The 19,456-nt window shown below is 35.8% G+C and overlaps 2 protein-coding genes across 51 annotated transcripts; both read left to right on the forward strand.

Annotated features, from left to right (window-relative positions):
* Positions 1-1,295: 1,295 nt before the first annotated feature.
* Positions 1,296-2,084, forward strand: LOC147539733 (uncharacterized). Its single transcript, XM_086642929.1, has 3 exons — positions 1,296-1,568; positions 1,663-1,738; positions 1,833-2,084. The coding sequence occupies exons 1-2, from the start codon at positions 1,386-1,388 to the stop codon at positions 1,708-1,710; spliced, it is 231 nt and encodes a 76-aa protein (XP_086499055.1). The 5' UTR covers positions 1,296-1,385; the 3' UTR covers positions 1,711-1,738; positions 1,833-2,084.
* Positions 2,085-12,787: 10,703 nt separating this feature from the next.
* Positions 12,788-18,958, forward strand: LOC147539734 (protein AGENET DOMAIN (AGD)-CONTAINING P1-like). Of its 50 annotated transcripts, none has more exons than XR_015225091.1 (9): positions 12,788-13,455; positions 14,186-14,620; positions 14,750-15,061; positions 16,381-16,687; positions 16,817-16,913; positions 17,026-17,466; positions 17,517-17,945; positions 18,029-18,075; positions 18,509-18,958. XR_015225091.1 is itself a non-coding variant. In XM_086639882.1 (4 exons), exons 2-4 carry the CDS (start codon positions 14,219-14,221, stop codon positions 16,429-16,431), a joined length of 765 nt encoding a protein of 254 aa, XP_086496008.1. In that variant the 5' UTR covers positions 12,788-13,455; positions 14,186-14,218; the 3' UTR covers positions 16,432-18,958. The 50 variants fall into 50 exon arrangements, 2 of the variants coding, with proteins under 2 accessions (XP_086496008.1, XP_086496007.1); XR_015225095.1 differs by having other exon boundaries at positions 16,381-16,522; positions 16,604-16,652; positions 16,817-17,466; XR_015225098.1 differs by lacking the exon at positions 17,026-17,466 and having other exon boundaries at positions 16,381-16,522; positions 16,604-16,652; positions 17,834-17,945.
* The last annotated feature ends 498 nt before the right edge of the window (positions 18,959-19,456 follow it).

Below are 19,456 nucleotides of genomic sequence, written 5' to 3' on the forward strand. Positions count from 1 at the left end.
ATCGAACACTTTTTATCACTCAGACTTTAAGATATGAAACATCTAAAGTCCGGAAAATATTTTCTTTAAAACAGTCTTAGTTTTTATATATATATATATATATATATATATATATATATATATATATATATATATCCACTATTGTTTTAACATTTAAAACAATTTAACTATTACTCATCAAACAAATAAGAATACACCATCAAAGACTTAATCTAAGCATGATATATCAAATCTAAAAGTATGAGCAATGAAAAATTAATTTAAATAATAAATACCAAGTGGAAGTCGATACATGAAGAACGATAGAGCATCGGATTAATTTATTATTGTATCTCTAAAAGCAATCTCATGGATTTCATCATCCTCTCTAGATGGAGGATTAGAAACTCATGTTTATAATGATTATCATGAGAAGATTAAATACAAAATAGAAAAAGAATTAAAGATTAGAGAAGAAATCACCCAAAAATGCTTCACCTCCTTCTCCCTTTTTGCATAAAATCTCCTGACCTTGCTCTCTATTAGCTCTCCAAGTCTGCCTCCTGTTTCCAACTCGAGAGAAACTATCTCCCACTCCTTCTCTGTTTCCAACCACGGAAAGACCCCTTTTTCTTGCTTCCCAATTTCCTTTTTATCTCCCGCTTGGTCGGTTACATTAGGGTTTAAAATTTCACCAACAAACCCCTCCAAGAATCTCGTTGGAGATGGTGATTGGGTCCCTTAAATAAGTTGGATGAATAAGAATAAACAATGTGATGGATGGTGGGACCCTTTGTTTTCAACAGAAAGGGTAAATCACCATACATGCACGTGAGTAGGTTGGGATAACTTTGATATTTTCATTTCAAGTCCCTGAAAGATGGTCATGACTACAATTCACCCCTATGAGATATCTCTACTGCAACATAGTTCCAAAACTAACTTTTGTTGCCTGAATTAATTCACTTGGTACCAAATCATGCATCAACCTCCCTTTATGCTCTTCTTCTTTTGTTTTTGGGTTGTTCCTGAAAAACTCAATTAATTTCATTAGTTTATCAAAATCAACGACTAACAAACGTAAATTGACGACAAATAATTGAGTTCTAACGAACCCATCATCTAACATACATGGTCATTAGAAAATCTAACCAAAAATCGATTTATAGGACTATTTTGGAAGTTGGTGATCTTAAAGGGGTCATCTTAGTGACTTGTTCACTTTACTGGGCCAAAATGGAACACCAAAAACAATAAGGAAGAAGACTCTAGGCCCATCCGGAAACTCGTAGATGTCTCTCTCTTTCTCTCACGAATTAAGGAAATTTCTAGTGTCCAAAAACATTGGTTGATAAATAGATGAAGAAGATAAGTTTTCCTAATTAATTGATTTTGGATTTTGTTGGATGAGCAAATTAAAGATGGGTACTGGAGGAGGAGAAGGGCCGTTTAGATCAAGGGAGAAGCTAATAGAGAAGCAAAAATACTTTCAAAGTATTCATAAACCAACTTACCTAAAAGGCCCCTACGATAAAATCACCTCTATTGCTATCCCTCTTGCCCTAGCCATTACTTCCTCTTCTCTAATTGTTAGTTTCTCTCTGTCTTGTATTATATAGATTAATTTACTACTCTAATACTAATGGTTTTCTGACCCATTTCTCATTAATTAATTATATCCAGGTGCGAGGGATCTATAACATGTCTCATGGAGTTGGAAAGAAGGAATGATCAATTAATAATCAATCATATATCATCACTCTCTCTCTCTCTCTCTCTCTCTCTCTCTCTCTCTCTCTCTCTCTCTCTCTCTCTCTCTCTCTCTCTCTCTCTCTCTCTCTCTCTCTCTCTCTCTCTCTCTCTCTCTCTCTCTCTAATGGGTTGTAACTAATTGTATACTAGCTAGCGTTGTAAAATTGGTGTTTTAACTAGTGATTTTGTGAATGAAGTATATGTAATAATTCTGTCAGTTGTTGTTAATGGCTTGCTAGATGTTTTTTCTTCTTAGTGTGTGAATTTGGTTTGAATGAATCCAAATCATCCGGTTCAAAAGTGTAAAGTTTGGTCATTCAATTCAAAATTAATGGGCGGGGAGAAGATCTATACATTATACTCTTGGATGGTGTGGTAAGTTTAACACCTGTTTTTTTTTCTCCAGTGACACGGAACACGTGTGGCTTTTAAGTCTACCACGTGTGGTCTTAGTTCTGATACCATCTTAAGTTCGTGGTCATCCAACTCAAAACTAATTGACAATGAGTGGAGATGATCTAGACGTTATATTCTCGGTTGCTAGGTACTCCTTCTCTCATGTGAGACTAATCTCAAACGCCCCCTCACGTGTGGCTTGATTAACCTAACACGTGTTTCTTTTTCGGATGACGTGGTGCACTTGTGGATCCGTCCGTAATTAACCTAAGGTATTCACTTGGACACATCAAACATCACGGGATGGACAAAGAAAACGAAATGGACCCAAAATTCGATCCAAGTTGCCGTGTAGGTCAATCAGACACCATCGCGTAGGGCCGTGGACCAAAACAAAGACCAAAATCTGAGTCTGAGTTTATTTAGCTTTCAACCCTGGTTTCAGATCAGACTTTAAGTACGGTTTTATATATGTGGCTGCCCAAAAAATGTTTTTGGTGGTCTTAATCTATGTGTAGGTGCCGTTAGATTTACTTACTTGGCAATAACCAACAACCATAGCCTTATCTATAGCCAATTGGAATGGGAGGATAAGAGCATCTCCAATGCAAAACTCAAAAAAATCTCTATTCGTCCTATTTGTCAAGTTCCAATTGAGATTCTCACTCCTAGGTGTCGAAAATAGAGATCCTCAATTCTTGTATGTCTCCAATGCAACACTCTAAACTCTTTTATTTTACTTACGTGTCATGGTTATTTTTGTAAAAAAATAATTAGTTATTTTGGAAATATACGAAGACTTGATTTCTATTGGTTGAAATTTAAATATTGATGAGTTGGAGAATTAGAGATATCTCAAGAGGACACTCGGAAAATAGAGTGTCCTCTTGAGACATCTCTATTCCACTCTCGACACATCATCTTTGAGATCTTTGTTAAGTTTTGCATTGGAGATGATTTTTTAAGAAAAACTCAAAAAATCCTATGTGGCACTCCGAGTTTCTAAGGTTGAGTTTTGCATTGGAGATGCTCTAAGGGTCCGATGGGATCCAAACTTCGGGCAAGTCTTGAAATTCGCGGTATGGGGGAACGGGGATTGACGGCTGAAGGCACCTCCTCACATTTCACCACCTCCTCTAGTTCTCCATTACTCTATCTACATCTTCATTCCAAATGTAATTACACTTTAATCAAACCCTTTTTACATAGCTTTGAGAGAGAATTATTATTAGGATTATATTAGCAGTAATGGTGTTTCAATCTTTTCTCTTCACCTCTGTAATTTCATTTTGACTCTTTATTAGTACGAATGTATAACTAGCAGAGGAGATCGTTATTTTTTTGGTCGCCTATCTACATCTAATAAACTAAGTTGTAAAACTGTCGTTTTGCGACGTTAATATCTGTGAAAGGTATGTTTATGAGAGAAACATATCTAAAAGTGATGAAGACATTTGATTAGCAGACATCGGAACTACAAATTCGATACTTCAAAATACAAAATATTTTTCGATCTTAAAATTATGTGAAAGAAATGCGAATACCATCGTCGGCTCATGAAGCCTAATAGAAGGTTCCGGCACAACTGCTTTAATATTAGTTCGTGGTACTAATTGACTACCCTTTATACTCAATCAGATCTCGGAAGAATTTTTAAAAACATATATTTGAATGAGCATCACATTGAAACTAGGTTTGGTGATAATGAAGAATACTTATATATCACCTCAAGTATATCATGTCAGAAGCATGCTTAAAAAAGACTATACTCTTTCATTTGAGTTATATCTTAAAATAGTTGAATTATATGATGTTGCCAACCAAAATTTGCACGATCTAAATATTTGAATAGCTCCTGTTGTCGTCTCACTCTCGTTCTTTCTTAAGTGTTGCCCTACATCGAGCTTCATATGTTCAATTCCATGAAACCCTTATCGCAAAAGACAAACATAAGCTCTAAATAAAAAATAAACATATGACATTCCGTTGCAAAACCAGTCTGAAGCCTTTCTTTTGTGAAGACCGTTATACGTATCCATCCGTTCATTCCCATTTCTCTCTGCAAATCTAGGTCGGGTTATTGAGTAAGCCATAAAAAGAGTAGTACGGTAAACTGAAGACGTCGGGGGTTAAAGAACTCACAACAGTAGGAGTAACAGTATTCGCGACTTTTAATCCACGGAAAAAGTTTTGCTTTCGTATTGCTGAACTCTAACTATGTTGACGAACTGTTGTCAACCGTCGATTGTGGTCCAATAGTGTAGCAAACTGTGGCCCCACAACCGGCCTGAATGATGGTTCGGATACTGTGCCAATGATCATAACGAAATTCTTGTCAGTCTACCACCCTTTGGTGCAACGGTTGGTGACCCCTCTTGAGCCCATGAGGTCGTGGGATCGAGTTTCGGTGGAAGCAGTTTGCCATTAAGACTTATCCCGTGTAATTTAGGCAATATATAAAGTAAATAATGTAATAAATTTGTCTGGCGTTAGGCCTCTTTCATGTTGTCGGCCTTTACGCCTCTTTCACGTTATCGGGCTTTACGCCTCTTTCATGTTGTCGGGCTTTACACCTCTTTCATCATGGTTTAATATAGGTGGTTATCGTGTTCATCACATTTTCATGATGTATCAATGTCTTGTAACGACTAACGTAGATCGTGTTCATCACATTTTCATGATGTATCAATGTCTTGTAACGACTAACGTTGACCATAGTTGATTTCTCAAAAAAAAACGAAATTCTTGTCAACTAGGCTAAATAGCCTCCAGTTAATTATGGTCCTAAACTGTTTCCACAAACCATCACCAATTATGGTCCGATGATCGTCGCTATTGTAGTCCCAATATTGTTGCCTATTAGGTTCTAACACTGTCACCAATTACGGTCTACATTTCAAACCAATCATGCTCCCCAAACCATTGCCCCTATGGAAAACTGGTGTCCTAAGCCAGCTATAATCCTATATTAATCTTGGCCACAAAATTATATCCAATTAATTGACATAACTAGCCCTAACAAACTCTCAAGAAGGTTACCAATAAACGCCACACAAGTGTCTGATAATAATACATACTCCGACTAAACTGTGCCCAAAACCGTCGCCATTTACACCGTTGTCCCACTGTTCACAGAAAGTAAGCGTCCCACAAAACCGTGGCTATATTACGCTAGAACTGATGGGGTATAGGGAGAGGGTATATAGACGTTGCGGAAAATTGCCATAGGTTCACCTAATACACACACCTTAATATGAGTCTGCAGCCCACGGACCGCTAGGAGAGGGGCCGTCCTATCCTATTCAAATTTGGGAGCGCCTATAAACCCACCCCAAATACTATGAATTGAGCCAAGTCTAGTCTCATCTATACTATCATTGAATGAATGTGTAGTACATCATTCTTACTCCCATGTACTACAACAAATATCCAATAAAAAGACAAACTCCCAAAAAAATATCTTAGAATGAGAGAAAGAAATTGAATTTTATTTATAAACACATCAAGAAGATTAGTAACTAATTAATCCATACTATTTTAATTTGTCATATTTACATGTAAAAGCAATCAGACTGAATCGTATGAAGGGTCGACGTTTTTCGTGATGGAGAAATATTTGTAGTAGTAGAGGGGAGAGTGATTGATTCAGATTTCCTGCGAGAAGAAGGTCTAGGTAGATTCTCAGGGACAATAGTTTCAAATGAATTAATCTTCCATGATGGACAACCCCTTTTCTCACTCCATTTCATTCCTCCTATTTTCTTTTCATTTCTTTCCACTAATAATACTCCTTGTTCCAACAACATTCTTGATTCATCATGATTACCAATTCTAGTACTGTAATTATTTGTACCCATCAACCATGGTTTCGTATCACCACTTCCCGTTATTACGATGATCACGCTTGCAATTCCAATCATAATACATTGATGATGATTATTCTTCATCCATGGTTTACTTATTCCATCTGTTTCTATCCTCTTCCATGAAACAAGATTGAGATTGTTCTTGGATGAGTTAAGTGATGGTGGAGGAGGAGGAGGAGAAGTAGATGATGAGTTTAGATTCAGGCAACAATTGATCATCGTCCCCATAGCCATATCCCTCTCTCTCTATTCCAAGCTCTATTCTTTTTTCTCTATAAATAAGAGGAAATGAGAGAGGGGTTTAGAGAGGAATAGTATAAGGTTGGTCATAACACGGCTGCTCAAGTAAAGAATTAAGACTGCGACTCCAACGTTGGGTGTTACTTCCAAAGAAAGAATAAACTGTACTCCATCCTTTTCCTTTTCGTGTACTTTCGTACTACCTCCTCTCCTATTTGTCTTTGGGAGTGTCCGTCGGCACCCCTCTTTTTACTCAAGTCCGCTTTCTCACTTAACACCTCACGGACTAATCAAGACCGAGGGCACTCGAAATGGGCCTAATCCGGTGCTGGACTTGAGCAGCACGTACTGAGGCAAGCTCAAGTGCCATCGGACTGAACAGACCGAATCCTACGAGAAGTGCAAAGAATGAATGAGAGCCACGAGTATAAAAATGGCGTGGCAACTTTAGAGGCACCATTTAACTTCCCTAATTGCTCTTTCTTACCTCTTTTCGCTGACTAAAGTTTAAGTTTCATCAAAAATTAAACTTTCTCTTACTAAGATTCAATTATTCAAAGGGTAAGAGATAAACTCATGGATTAATCAACATTTTGCATGATATATTCAGCAGTGAACTTAGTCCCCTTATCTTTATCAGCAGCTGCTCGTCCCTTTGCTTTGCGTTCAAGTAATGCCTTACGATCTTTGTCAAGTCTCAGTTTGGTAACCACGACTTTGGAAGGATTAATGACGACATTGACAGTAGATCCATTAACTTTCTCTCTAGTTATTCTTTCAATGTGGATTACCTATTTGCGACGGTAAACTTGAACAACTTTTCCTCCTCTTCATTTGAAAGTTCCACGAGCGACTTGAACTTCGTCGTCTTTGCGAACAGGGACTGATCTAACGTTGTACTTGCTACAGAGATCGGTAGAGAGAGGAGCACTCATGAGAACTCGACGAACGCTTGATGGCGCTGTTAAGTGAGCTTTCCCTCTCGATCTCTATTTCTTGTCTCTCATTCTCAAGTTTAGGTGTTTTATTTTCATCTCTGCCCCTCTTCCTGAGCGACATTTAAAGAATTTTGATAGCTTATTCGCTGGTAAGATGAAACTGATGTTATACACAAACTGTCCGAAACGAAACTGGTGTGTAACATAAGGCATCGGCAGAACCCTACTAACAGATAACAAAGAGCAACAGTTAAAGAGAATTTTTATAAGTTTTCCATTGGTATGATGAAATCGATTTTGTACTCAAACTGACGTGTAACATAAGGTATCGATAACTTTTGTGTCGACCAATAATGCAATCCGTAGGACTTGTAACTCCAATAGGTTAACTTCATAACTTTTTTTTGCTTTTCAAGATAAGACCACTTTCACTGAAAGCAAAACTTAAAACGAAGATTAACTAGATGTTTCTATACATTTTCTAAATATTTCTTCAGTCTTTATAGTTTTATTTGGATCAAAATAAGAATGTGAAGTTATTCATTTTTCTATGATTTTCACCATTGAAACACGAAAAAAAAAGTTTCAACAATTTAAATATAATCTTAGAGGAAGATAATTATTAATTTCGGAATGTTTTGACCGTCACAACAACTTTAAGTGATGGGGTAATTATTGTTGTTATAGAAGAATACTTTGGTTTTGGCAATGGTGAAAGATTTTAGTTTAATCAGCTTACCAACATTGACTTAGCAATGAGTGTTAGCTAAGTTTGACCAGGGGAAATTGACCAAGTCAATGTGAATGCTGAGTGTGATAATTAAATTTGGCAAGGCCCGCTTATAAAATTTCCTTAATGAAAAATGAAGTTAATTTGCATTTCGCCCCTCGAAAATTACAAGACTCATTTGTTTGTGCTTCAATTATTGAACGAAATAGACCATCTGTCTCCATAACAACATATACAGAACAAATATGTTATTAATTGTTTCAAAATATCACCTTACATATCACAACCATTCATCAAACTATTCACAAACTCATCCATCAAAATAGTCAGAACAAAAACTATATTTAAACGGTTTTTTTTTATTTAATCTAACAGTATTTATCATCTGAAACAATTTCAACAACTATATGTCCTCTAAGTTTCCTCATCTCATTAGGCTCACCCTCTATTTCTTCAATATCCCGACTCTTTGTGACATTCGAAATGAATTGACATAAGTATAAACACAATCAACTCTGCAAAAATAAGTCATTTAGCTGATAACACAATCTAAAATATTTTACTTATTGGTTAATAAGCATGATTAATTTATACTTACGACTTTCTAATTGTTGTGGGCAATCTACTTGCACTCTCTTTATTATTCCAGGAGGTTTTAGACGCGAATTATTGATATTGTAAGCCAAATAAAGAAGGTCGTCCACAACTTTTATCTAAAATATAAGAGAATACTTAGTTTTAAATAATGTAGAATTAGATGAAAAAGATTCAAAGAAACATGTGAGTATGCTGTGATTATTTTTCAAATAAAATTTACAACTAAGTTGCAAAGCACTGCAAACTAGTTTGAAAGCACTGCAAACTGTTTGCACTCATTGGAAACCACTTCATAATTGCATCCAGTATGAAGATATCTAGTTGAGTATGCAACCATAAATCAAGTCATTATAGGGTCAGTCTTGAGAATTTGGAGGCCTAAAGGGAGATCGAAAAATGTGGCCCACATTCATTTCACAATAAAAAAATTGTATACCTCTACATTCTCCTTACACTTAATGTTTGGTTAAACAAATGAAACTAGTGTTCATAACTATGAAGCATGTCTCAAACAAGCTGAGTGAGTTACTCAAGAATTGACTTTCACTCGAAAAATGCCTGAGCCGATTCTTAGCCAAATTTTTTATTCAATGGGTCAACAAAGTATCTCGGTTGACTCGGTTCATTCAAGTTGAGTCCTATTTTTTTTTTCTTTTTGAATAGTAAAAAAGAGTTATAACTTATAAAATGAAAGAAGTTATAATTCTCTGAGAAGATGAAAAATAGATTAAGGACAACAGGAAAGAATCTCACAGAAGGAGAAAAGAGAACGATTAAAAATTGGCTTCGTATGGCTTTTGAGAGAGAGAGATGAAGGAAATCGTGAGAGAGACAGATGGTTAGAGAGCGAAAAAGGGAAATTTTGTTAAAATATCAGTACTTCGTTCTTGCATTAACTTTCTTTGGCTAATAGGGTCAATCTCGTCTTTTCACCATGCTAGATAATTTGCGAAAATACCACAGGTAGCTGAAGCGTAAAAAATTTTGATGAATCTTTTTTAACAAAAACACAAATTTTTTAGGTCGCGACTTTGGGGAATAAAGAAAATCTCCGGGCATAAAGACTTTAGTCAACAACATTCGACTTATGGACATCATTACTTTGAAACCAAAGAGTGACTTTGTTATTTTTTGGCCCCTAATCTTCATCTCCTCAGCTCTTTTATTTCTCTATTCTCTCTAATACTCTATCTCTCTCTCTCTCTTTCTGGCTCTCTCTTTGTCTCTCTCTTTCTCTCCCTCACTGTTCCCTCTCTTGTATCGTCTCTTTCTCCCTCACGGTCTCTCCGTCACGATCTCCATCTCTTTCTCTTACTCGCTCACACTCTCCATGTTGTGAAGACGAAGGGGAAAAAAGCAGGGCAGTAGATCCGTGTTTTTTAAGTTTTCTCTTTCTAATTTTTTTTTTCAATTCGAGCTCAAATTCCAACTATTTGATTTGTGTTTTGGCTATCTCGAAATAAGAATGCACGATTGATCGAAAGAATGTTATATTCCAAAGAGAATTAAGCGTTTTCAGGAGCAGAAACAAGAAGATGAAGTTGATGTTGATGTTGATGTTGATGATGAAGATGAAAATTATGATGTTTATGATGAAGACGATGGTTTGATGAGGGATAAAATGGTTTTTTTTCTTCCTCTTCTTCTTTGGCTTTAATCTGTTTCATTTTCTCCTTCTTCGTCAACTTCTCATTTGTTTCATTTTCTCTTTCTTCTCTATCTTCTTCTATATTTATCTTTTTCTCCTCTTCTTTCGTAGCTTTAATCTTTCTGATTTTCCAAAAGAGATCAACGTGACGGCTCATAGATGATATTTTTTGCGATTTAGATGGATTGTAAAGGTGCAGAAAGCTCACATGTTGTTGCACATTTTTACTCTCTTTCTCTCTTTACTGAAATTACTACAAAAGGTGGTAACAGTGGTGGGAGGTGGGAAATGGCCATCAAATCTGAGTTCAAGATTAGTTTTTCTAGAGAGGAAAGAGAAAGAAGGGGTTGAAATGCAATCAAGTTTATTTTTGGATCAAAATTAAAGATGCTCCGTAAGTCAACTTTGACTTACCAAGTCTTTTATTCTCCTCAGATTTTCTTTGTGTCCCGAAGAATCTACCATTTTTAGGAAATTTTGGCCAGATTTCCTGTTCTTAGCTTGTTTCGACAGACTATACTAGTCTATATAATAAAACAGAAGGGAAAACGCTGACTGGAATAAACATCATTTTTCAAATATGAATATTGTTTAGAAACCCTTACTTATTTGCAATATGATCCTTAAACCTTTGAGATCCACACGATTTTAATAATTTAAGAGAATAAATACCAAAGATCACCTTCCAAAAATAATGAATGGTGGGTTACTTGCCATTTATACACCTATAAATAAACACCAAAGATCACCATCGTGAAAGACAATTTGTTTTCCATACTTGAAATTGGTCGGACCCCATGTAAGGAAAGAAAAAGATTTAACCCTCCATACACCTATAAAGATCAATTGAATTGGAAACTCCATACCTAATTTGAGTTAGTTTATTCCATGTTGGATAACTATTTGGAATTAAATTCTTTTAGAGTGGCTCCTCAATCAACTGAACCTACTGGCCTATAACAGAAGTAACCTTGTGTAACTAAAGAGGGATGAAATTGAAACCTTAAGACAACACTATCTGTAATAGTAACCGAGTTGAATCAAGGGGAATGGGATACGAGGCAACTGCACCATCGCAATATTTGCAATGGTTCTTTGAATTCCTCATGTTAGTCTTAGATTTGGGAATAACTTGCTCAATTTTTTAGTCGAGCTTCAAGTTTAAGTAGAATGGACGATTTTCACAGTTTAGATTGATTTTGTTTGTTGCACAAAGAATTACAATGCTTCTCTTTTATTTACTTTGCTAGGTACATTGTTTATATATGACTTGTGAATGTTGTCTTTTGAATTGAGTTGATATTTCTATTCTTTTTGTAGATTAAATTAATAATATACGACTGAGATACTATATGGAAAAGTATCATTCTAGGTTATGTGAATGTTGCAGCTGAGAGTGAAGCTCAATTTGGAGAAGTCTGGTACAAACTAGATAACTCATCAGGGTAGGTGAATTTACTTTCTGACATTCGTTTTATCGTTTACATGTTTCCGAACTTTTGTTTTACTACAAAACGACTTATGCGTGTTATTCCGGGCCTTTCTTCATATCAGAACAAGTAAACTACCCGAAGATCAATTGGGTGTTGTTAGATTTGTTATTTTTTACTTTTATGGTTAAACTGTATGTATCCATGCGTCTATTCTAATCGATTCGGTTGTTTGATACTGAACAGTGATATCTTGAAGTCAATACTCAGAAAGGTTATCTTAGATAAGTAAGGTACCATTGTGGTTCATTAAAGACCCGAGCCGCTTCAGACTATCTTTGAGCTCCCTTCGAATGAGGTAAGCCGCCTTCATCGTGAAACTCATCTTCATCAGTGGAACTTGACTTGTGTAGCATTCTAACTTCGTACCTCTCTCTAATGGTCTTTCGGATCATGGAAACACTTGATTTAAGAAAATAAATGTTTTTGTTTTAGGTTGTTGAACATAGTTTTCCATTTACTCTTGAGAGGTCCTTCCCGGACGTGTCTATATCTTTTCATGGCATATTTACTTCCATTCCAATGAATTCTCTAAGCATATGAAGGTTAGGTCATCTTCTCCATTGATTAAGGTTATAAATGTAATAAGCTTTATGTAAGTATTTTGTAAAGGACGTCATTTGTTCCGTTTTATTTACACAGTACATCTAAGTATTTGGCTGACACTCTACTACAAATTCATTAATATCGACAGTTAGATAAATAATTTGTGTTGACATTTTTAATGAATTTGTTAGTTAAGAATTCTCATATTCCTCTTGACAGGTGATTATTCCTGTTCAGGATGCAGGTAGGTAATGTATAAGTATCAGTTCTTCAATGGTTTTAGATATTGTTACAGTTTAACTGATGGGTTTACATATTACATCCTATTATTGTTATTGTTGCAGATAAAAAGGATCCAACATGCATTTATAAATTTTGCTATTAGTATTATTTTTCGCGGGCGTGGTGGACACGGTGTACCGCTGCAAGGAAGTCTAAATACAATATTACAATAAATAAAATACTTGTTTGATGGTTGTTTTTTTGTTGAAAGTGTTTGATGGTTGTTGAAATGTTTTTTGATGCTTCTACGGAAAATGCAGATGGATTCTCTTCGAGAACAAGTTTAGGAGTGTTAGGAAGAGAAAACACCCACTGTTTCTTGTACATTGAGAAAGTTATGCAAGATAAATGAAATTGTATTGTTTTTCTTATTTTGCATACACTTGCACCATGAATGATGTATTAAGTTTGATTTTTTTATATGTTCCTTCTTAAAGTTCAAACAATCTGTTACAAGATTGTTGGTTTATCTTGATATTAATCTTTTGTATCGAATCTTACATTTATGGGTAAAATTTGTTCATGACAATTGAGAAATTCAAACAATCTGTTACAAGATTGTTGGTTTATCTTGATATTAATCTTTTGTATCGAATCTTACATTTATGGGTAAAATTTGTTCATGATAATTAAGAAGTTCAAACAATCTGTTACAAAATTGTTGATTTATCTTGATATTGATCTTTTGTATCGAATCTTACATTTATGGATAAAATTTGTTCATGACAATTTAATGTTCGGCTTGATTTTTTCGATAATTTTGTTGAAGGTGATCGATATATTTTTCCGTGCCCCTGGGCACGGGCTATACCCTAGTTGTTTATAAGAAGGGAAGGCCGGACTTGAAAACCACTTAAAAGTTGGATTTCAATTTCTCAACTACAATAGACCTAAAAAAGGTTTAAAAAAACCACTGTTTTATGTTATTCTCAAAACTTTGAAATTGGAAGATCGGACTAAGAAGACATACAAACAAGAAAATATCACCAAGGTTAGTGAGATTTCTTCCTTCTCTCAATCTCGCTTTGGGTAATTTTAGGGTTTATTTTTTGTCATTGTTTAGATTCAATTTGTGCTTTTGTTTTTGTTTGATTTTTATTGTACTTGTTTTTCTTCTTGTGTTGGGCAAAGACTGGTTGAATTTCAGTTTAATTTTCTAGTATTTTGTATTAATTTTCTTTTTCAAATTTATTTTTGTTCACGAGTCTAGGGTATCTAGTGGATTTCAATCAATTCTAGGGTTTCTGTTAAGAAGAGTTTGATTTTGGGATAGGTTTTAAAGATCTTAGTCTTTGCTACTTTAAGATCGGATCGTTAGTCTTGTAATTGCTTGAGCAGAAATTGCTGTTAACGCCTATTGGTATTGTTTGTTCTGTTTTTATTTAGATCATCTTGTCTATATTTTGTTTATGCACAAATTTGATTTATTCATGATGCCATTAGGGTTTTCGCTTTAGAATAATGGGGATCTCTGGGTGCAGGCATCATTACAAGATGTTGGTTCCTGAAATGGGTTTAAAGTTCTATTTTTTTTATTGATGCTACCTTGATAATTTTGCAGTTAGTGATCAAAGAGTTCAATTTTACTTTTTTTTCCTTTACCCCATCAAATATTGAATGATATTCCGTATTACTTGGTAGCGATTCTTTTATTCAATCATGTGATGTTATGTCTTGTATTAGAATTTTTTCTTATGGGAGGCTTTATTTTTCTGTTGCAGGTTTTGTTGATTTGAGGTTTTTGGGTGATAGTCATGAAATTCAGGAAAGGAAGTAAAATTGAAGTATTGAGCAAGAAGGAGGTGTCATCAGGCTCCTGGCGCTCTGCGGAAATAATTTCGGGCAATGGGCATAATTATGATGTAAAATATGATTGGAACCAAGATTCCACAGGCAGTTTGATGATTGAAAGAGTGTCTAGAAAGCATATTAGGCCTTGCCCACCTCCTGTTGAAGGTGCAGTTGATTGGGTTGTAGGTGACCTTGTAGAGGTCTTGCATAATGTATCTTGGAAAATCGCCACAGTTCTAAAGGTTTTGGGCGGGGATGCCTTTTTGGTTAAACTACTTGGAACCTCCTTGGAATTGACAGTTCACAAATCTTATCTCAGGGTGAGGCAATCTTGGCAACACGACAGATGGGTTGTAGTTGGAAAGGTATGTACTTTCTCTTTTTTGCAAGTGCCATCTCCGATACATGATATTTGATTAGATCAAATTTAACAGAGTATTTAGAAATCTATAAACTAAGATTTACTAATTAGTTGCTTTTATTTGCTACGACAGGGTTCTGCAACTAGGGGAGATGGATGTTTGGACAAACTCTCGACATCGATATTCTATCAGAAGACAAACGTCCATGTACCGGCAGACGCTCCCAAGGCAAAAAGATATGTAGGAGATAACTTCATTCTGGATAAGAACAACATTGGTTTTGAGGAGTTCCAAAGGGTTCCTGCAAAGGCTTTGAAGAGAAGGTCATCTTATGCTACATCTCAGGTTGAAGCAACCGGACCTGGTCGAAAACGAAGAGCAATTGAGGAAGATGGTAGGCGCCAAAGAATGGTTTCTGAGCATCCTTCACCATTTTCGGAAAAGGTAGATGCTGTTGCTTCCCCACATAATGTGATGGGTGAAAAATACATGCATGCTTCCTTAATAAAACAATCTGGATTTTGTAAAATGGATATGGTGAGAGCAGAATCTAATGGAGATGTTGAGTGTGTTTTAACTAGAAGCTTAGAACCTAATGATGCTGACAGTAGTGTGTCCTCTGTTGGTAGTTGTAGCAGTAGTCCCTATAGAATGCCTTTTCATTCTTTAACTGATCGTAGTCAAGAACCCGAAGACTGTTATAGTGATGCTGAATCTTCCTGTGGTTTGGGATATGAAAAAGAATGTTTCCTTCTCAAGGAAGACGACTGGGCGGAAACAGTCCATAGATTAGAACTTGACGCCTATCGTAGTACCTTAGAGGCATTATTTGCCTCTGGGCCCTTGAGTTGGGAACAGGAGGAACTAGTAACAAACCTCCGTCTTAAACTCCATATTTCAAATGACGAACATTTAATGGAGATACGGAACTTAGTTTCAGGTTCCAATTAGGTTATAGGAAAAATTTCCAGGTCACATGGTATATTTTTCCTTTCTCATCCTTACCATTTGTTGGTTAGTTTTTGTTCAAATTCTTTCTTAGAATTGTAAGGTGCAGAATGTATTCAATATGTTTCTCTAAAGTGATTATCTTTCAAGATTTAGACAAGTTAAAATTTTGTACTATAATAGTTTTGTTAAAGAAAGTAATTTCTTGCATTCTAAGTTCATTAATAGTGTTCAGTTCTTATGTAGTAGTGAATTGTTGATTAGATTTTGTTAAGCATTTTTGTGACATGAAAGGTAGAAACGGGTTCTTAAGCATCCTGCATCAACATGTAGCAATTTAAGTGACAGATACTACTGCACGTTTTGAGTCTGTTTACATGTATCAATCAATTAAATTATGCAGTGTTTTAGGGTAAATTGCTCCTGTCTGGTATCTCTTTCAGGGAAAATTATGGTTACCTATCTTTATCGCTTTGGACAATGAAACAAGGATATGTTATTCATTTATTAACTTTAAAAATTTGGAGGGAATCTATCCCCTTCTTTCTAATGGTTGGAAATGAAGATTATTTTTCAGCTACAAATCTTTCATGCTTCCGTGACTTGTTTTTTTTCTGTTAAAAATGAGACGGTTTAAGTTTTTATTATTAATGTAATCGAGTAATTGATTAATTGTTTATCCAGGCTAGTGGAATTGTCTCTTATTCCCAATTCTGTGCCTCTCTTATTTTTACTTCAATGGATTATCTGATTTTGACTTCTTGCATAGCATTACAGCTTAAGTGAATGCTATTGATGCTTCCCTGCATTTTCAGGGCCGAAGTTGGGGGCTTGTACACCTTGCTTCCAAAGGTTTAGAGAGATGATTGTGGGGTTCCCTCATCTTTCTTGCTGTAGGCAGTGGGGCATTACACACATCCAGTCCGCTACAGATAATTAACATCTAATGAGCTAGTGGTATCATTATTATATTTGTTGTTCCTTCTATTTCAGGCTAACTAATGCCTATTGGTCCTTTTATCTTGTGCTGTTTTGAAGGGAGCAAAAAGTTGCTCGAACAATGGAATTTGGTGGTTATGCTCCAGAGGTTTTGTTTTTTCGACCTTCGAACTTATTTATAGCGTAATCTTATGCTTCACTAATTGATAAACACCTTCAACTTTGTCAAGGTTTGTGATACTAATAGTATTGCATGTTGTGTTATCACCTCGGGCTACTTGTAACTCTTAATAATGTTTTCCTCTGAAGCAGAACCAATTCCTGGGTGTTTTCTTATGGAAGCGAAGCATAGATGACCATGTGGGTTTGAGATAAAAGGTTCTCTGCTTTATAAGAATACCAATATCAGGTAACCGTCATTTCAATAAGGTAATAAGAATGTGTCGTAGGTGGAAAATGCAATGGGATGGGTAGAAAGTAGAAACAGCCTAAGTTCATTCCACTTGTGAATGCAAGCACAGGTAAAGAATTCATTGAGAATATGGAAATCCGAAGAACCAAGACATGTCTTAACCAATGCCTTTGGACCACGGTTCACTTCCGAAGGTGGTACCAGACCACTGGTATTGGTAGACAATATGCTAGCAGCATTCCTTTTATGAATAAATAGTTGAGCTTAGGCAGTTATCGTGCTTATCACATCTTCATGATGTATCAATGCCCTGTAACGACTAACGTAGATCGTAGTTGATTTCTCAAAACAAAAAAATCTTCACAAAACTTAAAATCTTAACTAGTTAACTAAATAGTTTGTAGCCAACTACTCACCCAGTTGAGCCTATAGATTTTTATAAAGAAATTGGGTTAATTGGAAGCTGAAGATTTTGGGTACACCAAATTTGGGATAATGGATCACGAACCCACGGTATTTGCAATCTGTATGCCGTACGCAAGGGGGTAGAGTATCTGGTAAAGTTGTTTTAAACATTGCATTTGATATTTAATAGTCTAGAAAGTATGAACCTTAACAACCCATTAAGTAGAGAGGAATGTATTAGAAATCATGAATTTGGCAGGAGTGGGAAGAATGAAGGGGAAATAATGAATCCGAAGAAATAAATTGATAAAATTCAAAGCCTGACAAGATATATTTGAAGTTTAATGGAGGAAGCATCTCAGAGAAGCTGTCTACAATCTTGTTTTCAGTTCTGCTTGCAATCACTGCTTCACAGTTCTTCTCTTTCTACGAGATCACTTGTCTCATATTGATGATTTGCACATGTTTAAGTTTTTTTTTCTCGGCTTCATACATCTCTGCACATAATGCAGGAAAAAAGCTCAACAATGTTGTAGAATTACCGGTCAAGTGTAGGAGAAGGTGCCATCACATTATATCAATCTGTGACCCTTAGTGTGAGATCTGGCTGTCTTTATGTCAACTGTAAGATACCCTTTCTTCTAGTTAAATTACTTCATCTATCAAAAGCCTTTTTAGCTGAAAGTGCTTAACCGATCTGCCTTAAGGTCTACTCGGGCATCTCTCGTTTCATACAATCAATCTGGAGACACTGGTATAGAAACTTGAATTTAGTTTTGATTCACTTACAAACTAAATCCATGGTCAGTTCCCGGTGTTACTATTTATTCCTTTTCTCGCCACTAGCTTTTCCCTAATTGAGTTTCAGATAATTTTACCTCTGTCGATTTTCCTACTAGAAGAATAAGAATGCGTTGTAACACAAATTTATGAATGACAGTAGGACTATAAATTATATCGGTGTTAAAATGATATCTTCATGATATTCAGCTTTGCCTGTTTTACCGCGTGTTTGCAACTTTGCAATAGTGACACGGATTAAATCTCAAGCAGTCAATAAGCATCGACTGGCAGTTCGAATGAACTATGATAGTTAGCCTTTGTTTGTTGACTCCATTAATGGATTAGTTAGAAGTATGGAAGTTCAATAGTGGTCAAAACCCTGAACTGATGATTTGATTGAGCAGGATGAAGAAGCAAAAGTTTGAAACTTGGGAATTGTGTTTAAAGGTGAGAGGAAATGGGTTTTGCACTTTTAGAGGTTAATTTGAAGATGGCAATGGGCTGTTGGGGGCATGCTGGGCTGGGTTATGATACCAATCATGATAGGGAGAATTGAGTTGACACCGAGATTTGCAACGGGCATCTGAACGCCATCCACTTTTAAATTTATAGCTCCTTGAGTACGCGCCCTACATAATAAATATAGACCCACCAATCTTTCGCCAATTTTGCATGCATAGGGGAGCTCTCGACCCGACCAGGTCGGTACTTCACCAAAGAAGATCAACACCAACTCATATTTGATGTAGGTTTATGTATATTTGTTCTATTTTTATCTTTTATCTTATTTGTTAACTCTGTAAATACACCATTGTAAACCCTACTCTGATATATAGAGAAATCTTCATTAAGCACTGAATACTCTTCAGCTCGGTTTCTCTAACTCTCGATCACGATATCTCTCTCCTCTAGGCTCCTTTCATCATCACCAGGGGGATTCTCACTTCACAGCTTGCAGTTGAAATAACTGTGAATCAAAAGGTATTTTGTTTCGATAGTTTACGTATGATATAATTTACATAATAAGAATCACGAATCAGAAACCTTAACTTTAATATTCGTCTTCATCTTGTAGTCGCCCAGTTGGGTGGTGCTTATGTCCATGGGCACCTATTGGGTGTTACTCCAATACCCTCTACAACAAAAATCCAAGTCAAACGAACATGAAAATCAAGAGGTTCGTAATCTGATCAATGAAGTGGGTGTGGATTGTTTGAATAGGATCACTTTCAATTTTCTCAGAAACAAAAAGACAATTAAATTCTATATGGTTTGTACATTTGGGGAAAAGGGAGTGGAAGCGATGTGTATCAACCTAATTGTCAAAATAAACCTCAAATGTTTGAAATTTG

The sequence above is a fragment of the Eschscholzia californica genome, unplaced genomic scaffold (assembly GCF_041429995.1).
Source record: "Eschscholzia californica isolate CP2 unplaced genomic scaffold, dmEscCali1.0.p SCAF_5, whole genome shotgun sequence".
Classification (NCBI taxonomy): Eukaryota; Viridiplantae; Streptophyta; class Magnoliopsida; order Ranunculales; family Papaveraceae; genus Eschscholzia; species Eschscholzia californica.

Excerpts from the sequence above, each read along its gene's own strand:
- LOC147539734 (XM_086639881.1), top strand. The coding sequence starts at position 14,219 with ATGAAATTCAGGAAAGGAAGTAAAATTGAAGTATTGAGCAAGAAGGAG. Across the intron at positions 14,621-14,749 it reads GATGGGTTGTAGTTGGAAAG|GGTTCTGCAACTAGGGGAGA; the intron begins GTATGTACTTTC and ends TTGCTACGACAG.
- LOC147539733 (XM_086642929.1), top strand. The coding sequence starts at position 1,386 with ATGAGCAAATTAAAGATGGGTACTGGAGGAGGAGAAGGGCCGTTTAGA. Across the intron at positions 1,569-1,662 it reads TTACTTCCTCTTCTCTAATT|GTGCGAGGGATCTATAACAT; the intron begins GTTAGTTTCTCT and ends AATTATATCCAG.